The sequence below is a fragment of the Oncorhynchus nerka genome, linkage group LG19, assembly GCF_034236695.1.
Source record: "Oncorhynchus nerka isolate Pitt River linkage group LG19, Oner_Uvic_2.0, whole genome shotgun sequence".
Taxonomy (NCBI): Eukaryota; Metazoa; Chordata; class Actinopteri; order Salmoniformes; family Salmonidae; genus Oncorhynchus; species Oncorhynchus nerka.
In genome coordinates, this window is record NC_088414.1 from 18,650,468 (window position 1) to 18,655,848 (window position 5,381).

Sequence of the window (5,381 nt, forward strand, 5' to 3'; positions counted from 1 at the left end):
GTTTGTCACTCCTCTGAAGGGAGGGACTGTATGACTTATCTTTAGTAGTGGCAATGGTTATTAATGGAACTGATCATTCCAGTGAATTATAAACTATTTGAGTCAATGGGGCTGTTTGGCTGCAAGGCTGGTGTGAGTCTGGGAACACCCACTGTCTCTTTCCAGCCCCTCCCTCTCCTCATCTCTCTATTCAACATCAGTCTGAGCTCCACACCTCCTCAGGACAGACCTGCAGTACACCCAGAATTCTGTGAGGTCTCATCAGACCTGAATTTTCCTCATTGCCATCTGATCAAGATCCAACAGGTTCTGGGTATAAAGGCTCATCACATCAGCTTACTGGATCCACAACCACATTTATCTAAAATAAGATACTTTCTCGCTCTAGACTGAGTTGAAGGGGATCTCTCCATAACAGGCCATGAGGGTGAGCCGGGTGTTACAGCTGTCCATCTGCCTGGTGGGCCTCAGCCTGGCATGGCGCTCCCCACCACGAAGCAAACCCTCCATAGAGGGGGGTAGCCAGGTTCCTGTGGGCCAGATACAGGTGCTCTCTGTGGGGCTGCTCCAACTGCTCCAGGGGGTGCAGGAGAGTGCCTGGAGGATGGAGAGGCAGGGCGACCAAGTGTCAGAGGAGCTGATGGGAGACACCCAGGTTGTGGAGAGGCTACGAGAGCAAAGTGTGCAGGTAGGAAGGACCCACAGGCAGGTGACGAAGAACCTCCAGATGATGACAGCACAGAGCGACAGGCTGGAGAATGCAGCCCAGGACGTGCAGCTGGGACTGGAGACTTTATTGGCCGAGCAAGGTGCCTTGGAGCTCAGGATGTGCCGTGTCCTGGAGAGGGTGCAGAGCATAACCAAGCCAGTTCTAAGGATGGAAAATCAGCTTAATATGAACCTGATGAAGGTGAGCTATTACACATTTCTAACTATATAACCTGCTCCTTCTCTCCTCCCTAGTCACCACTTCTCAGTTTTCTTCAGCTAATGAGTCTAAAAGAAGAACATTTGAATATTATGCCTTTCAATTGATAATCACATCCAGGTGTTTCATGCCTGTATTTCCGCTGTTCTGTATTTGGTCCGAACTTACATCTGTCTATCAATACGTGTGTGCTTTAGGTGTTAGTGGACACTCAGTCCAGACGTCTGGCTGACCTAGCCTTGGAAGTTATGACCCGAGACAGATTGATTGATAAGCATCTGCAGCTCATTGTTGACCTGGAGGAACAGGTATAGTGCATTGGCGCCACGGTTGTACACCGACAAAATACAAATTGAGACATAACTAGATAGAAACCCTTGTTCTCATAAAACTAATGTACACGACCAAAGAAATACCAAAGAGCATATAAAGACCAGCACAAACTGTACATAAAACATCCTGTCTTACAATCAGAGACAGCAATGGGTATGGAAAGTATAGGCTACACATTTGATTGAGTCTTTAGAGAACAACTATTTGGGGTGATATCCATGTTTTTTCCTATGTGTGCTACTGATGTAGTGTGTTTTTCTCTGTGAAGCACCATATGTTTTAGGAGTGTAAAGGAATGGAACATTGCTGTTCCTTCTCTGTGTTTGTGTGTGTTCCAGGCGTCTCGTATCAGAGGGGAGAGGCCTCCCACCAGCGCTGAGGGCAGATTCTGATGATGGCTCTGGCCCTTGTCTGGGCAGCAACCACAGCTGCATCAATATAAACACTCCATTCAAAACTATAAGAAAACAACATAGTTATAGTGGAAATCTGAGAAAGAAAGACACATAGCATTATTCATACCATATTCAAGCTTCATTTCTTCATCCAGATACTATGAGATGATCTAATTGGAATTTTAAAAGGTAGACATCCTTGTTGGGTAATCTCCAAAGTGGTGTGGCTCTGTGTTAATGTTTGAGGTTCATATTTGGAAGCTTTGTATTGCAATCCCTTGTCAGCTGGTGCCTCTAGGGCAATTCAGGCAGATGTTAGAGGGCCCTTTTACTGAAGCATGTGTTTGTTTCATACAATTGTGTTTTGCTTTTGTTGTTATCTTTTCTTTTCATGCATTGTGTAATTGATGTGTATAGATATCCATACTAGTGTAAGGGTTGTTTATTGATGTGTTCATGCAGGGCTCATCTACAAAAGAGACCTTGGTCTCAGCATGACTCAATGCTTAAAACTGCAATATGTAACTTTTTGGGAAACTCCACCAAATTGACATAGACATTTGTGTTATAGATCTGTCATTCGCATTGAAAGCAAGTCTAAGAAGCGGTAGATCTGTTCTATGTGCACTATTTCTATGCTACCCATGCTTAAGTTTTGTTTTTGCATCTTTTACTTTAGCTTTTGTACACCAACTTCAAACAGCTGAAAATACAATATTTTGGGTTATGGACAATATATTTTACAGTGGTTTAGATGGTACAATGATTCGCTACACTATATTGCTTGTTTTGCCACATAAACTGAAATTAGGCAAACTATTAGAATTTTAGCAACCAGTATATTTCTGCATAGTGCATCTTTAAATAAAGGCAAACCCTTTTTAAATAAATGCAACCACAATTAAATAAACAGATTCAAGGTAATGGACTGGATCAGACTGCCTGGAAAAAATTATTCCTGTCAACTTTGGCTGATTGGCTAATTCTCCTTGAACGTAAAAAAAAAAAAAAAAAAAAGGGCTCTGGCTGTATTCTAGAGGTACAGGATACCTCCTACCGCCAAAATCAGGAGATTCTCATCTTCTCAGCTGTCCGACAACTAAATGTGGCAAAGGTTGTGTGTGAAAGCTTTGAGGACTGAGGTCCTATCTGATTGCCTCAAGTCTGTGAGATCTAAATGCATGAATGCTGTCCGACTGGTGTTCCCCCCCCAAAAAAACAGCCAGAGCAACAAACTCTGACCCAACATGACAAAGAGAATACACAGTAATGTTCCTGTAAATCTATTTGAAATGTGCCTACAGTTCTTCATTTGACTTGGACATTTTAGCCATTTAGCAGACGCTCTTATCCAGAGCAACCTACAGGAGCAATTAGGGTTAGGTACTTTGCTCAAGGCCACATCGACTGATTTGTTTCACCTAGTTGGCTCGGGGATTCGAACCATCGACTTTTCTGTACAACACTCTTACCCGCTAGCTACCAGACACCCCACTGACATACTCCAACAGGTCTTTACTCTTGAATTAATTTACATTTCATTTCAGTCAACCTATGTTACCAGACATGCCTATTGAAGATGGAAGATCAAAGCATATTGAGTGGGCAATTTCATTGTCAGGTATGATCTTTGTCATATTGTGTAGAGTATGATGATGAGCTTCAGAGTATAGTACCTCTAGGCTATCATGATTCTGAACTACACTGAACAAAATATAAATGCAACATGTAAAGTGTATGTTTCAGCATACAACATGTTGAAATAAAAGATCCCTGAATATTTCCGTATGCACAAAAAAGCTTATTTCTCTCAAATGTTGTGCACAAAGTTGTTTACATCCCTGTTAGTGAGCATTTCTCCTTTACCAAGATAATCCATTAACCTGACAGGTGTGGCATATCAAGAAGCTGATAAAACAGTATGATCATTACACAGGTACACCTTGTGCTGGGGACAATAAAAGTCCACTCTAAAATATGCAGTCTTCTCACACAACACAATGCCACAGATGTCTCAAGTTTTGAGTGAGCGTGCAATTGGCATGCTGACTGCAGGAATGTCCACCAGAGCTGTTGCCAGATAAAAAATACAATGCAGTGGCTCCCGCGAAACTACGCTAAACCGCTGCATTTACTCAAATGTGACACCTTATAATAGGTTTGTGGGTTTACAGACTCAATTCAATAGGAGTACTGGAATGCATTCAACTATAGATACGCTTTTTCAATGTATCTTATCATTTAAGTAGCCAGCCCATAGTCGCCCACAACAGCTTTGTGCGAATATGCGGACACTATACCTCAGGGTTTTACACAAAGGTGCGTGGCATGACAGTAAGCGGAGGATGGCTCGAAGTACAGAGGATGCTAGCGCGTCACTGACATCATTACCAAAAGCCTTCAGAGGAGTCAGAAACGATGAAACCTGGTTGGAAAAGTGACTCTTCTTTGTTGTTTTATTTTCATTTTACAACGACGGTAATATTTAAGGTAAGGACGCACATACATTTGACCTACGAAAATTAATATGTTGTCTTCTTGTCACCAATTGTTTGCAAACTTGACACCGCCTGAATATGTCGGTCATTGTTGATGCCACCTGTCGACGTTTTGGCTACCACTTTTTTGTTTCATAACATAATTAACTGTTCTTTTATTGACATAGTCTTAAGTTCTCACTGCAAATAACTTATTTACTGTTCTAAACCTATTCAATTCAAGCAATTTGGTACGATTGCATTTGATCATTACAATGAAGGCTATTGATGATGATACGAAGTTGATTTGCTTAACCACAGGAGGAAATACTGGCATCCAACTAATATAAGGATTACATCAAATTAAATCACTATTTTAAATAAAGTTTGATTAGATTTAGTCATATTCTTTAATTAACATATGTTTGGTTGAGATGGAGAGGTGAATCCAACATATCAATGATTAATTTGTAGACAAACTGGAATTAAAACCGGTCTAAGTCAGTGGCACAGACGGAACTATCCAAATGTTGATATTTGGTTGCATTGACAACTTAACACAATTCAATATCTCTAAATATCATTACATTTGAAATAAACCAGACCTTGAAACCGTGGGCCTATTGTATTGTCTATTTTTAGTTGAATTCTGTGTTGAATTGAAACAATAGCTGTTGATTACTTTGTATATAGGCCTAAATAGCACCATTAAAGATATGAGTGATACAGTATGGTCACATTCTCCAGTAGGAGGTGCTGCCAAGCCTATAGGAACATAATTATAGTTGATATAACATTGTTTTAAAGGTACGAATTCAACATATTTAAACAAGATTGGGTTATGTTGAAATGTGGTTACCATGATGATAATGTTGGCATTGAAATTTCACCCTCAAAACAACAGTTGATTACTTTTTTCAAATCCACTGTATTTTCCATGTAGATTCCACGTCACAATACGTAGACAAATGATGTTGAAACGTTGATTCAAACAGATTGGCCCAGTGGGCTGTCACTTCCCCATAACCTGACAGAGTAAGAACTTCACTTTGTAAAATAATGTAGGCTCCCCATTATTGTTTATATGCATAATTATGGAATCTATGAATACGATTGGCCTGTGATAAAAGTATACACAATTCAGTAAACTAGTAACTGAGTTGTTGCATATGAAATTATGTAGGTCACAGGATATTATGCGTACACTATTTTAGCTGTGTGACTGTATTCAGGCATCAGATATAAACC

At 40.4% G+C, this 5,381-nt stretch overlaps 1 protein-coding gene across 1 annotated transcript; it reads left to right on the forward strand.

Moving 5' to 3' along the window:
- Positions 1–220: 220 nt before the first annotated feature.
- LOC115147017 (uncharacterized) lies at positions 221–3,365 on the forward strand. Its single transcript, XM_029689007.2, has 3 exons — positions 221–910; positions 1,126–1,236; positions 1,600–3,365. The coding sequence occupies exons 1-3, from the start codon at positions 422–424 to the stop codon at positions 1,651–1,653; spliced, it is 654 nt and encodes a 217-aa protein (XP_029544867.1). The 5' UTR covers positions 221–421; the 3' UTR covers positions 1,654–3,365.
- The last annotated feature ends 2,016 nt before the right edge of the window (positions 3,366–5,381 follow it).

What these genes read in the sequence shown, in the direction of transcription:
- LOC115147017 (XM_029689007.2), top strand. Translation starts at nt 422, where the DNA reads ATGAGGGTGAGCCGGGTGTTACAGCTGTCCATCTGCCTGGTGGGCCTC. An exon ending in TTAATATGAACCTGATGAAG is followed by an intron (nt 911 to 1,125) that starts GTGAGCTATTAC and finishes TGTGTGCTTTAG; the next exon opens with GTGTTAGTGGACACTCAGTC. An exon ending in TTGTTGACCTGGAGGAACAG is followed by an intron (nt 1,237 to 1,599) that starts GTATAGTGCATT and finishes TGTGTGTTCCAG; the next exon opens with GCGTCTCGTATCAGAGGGGA.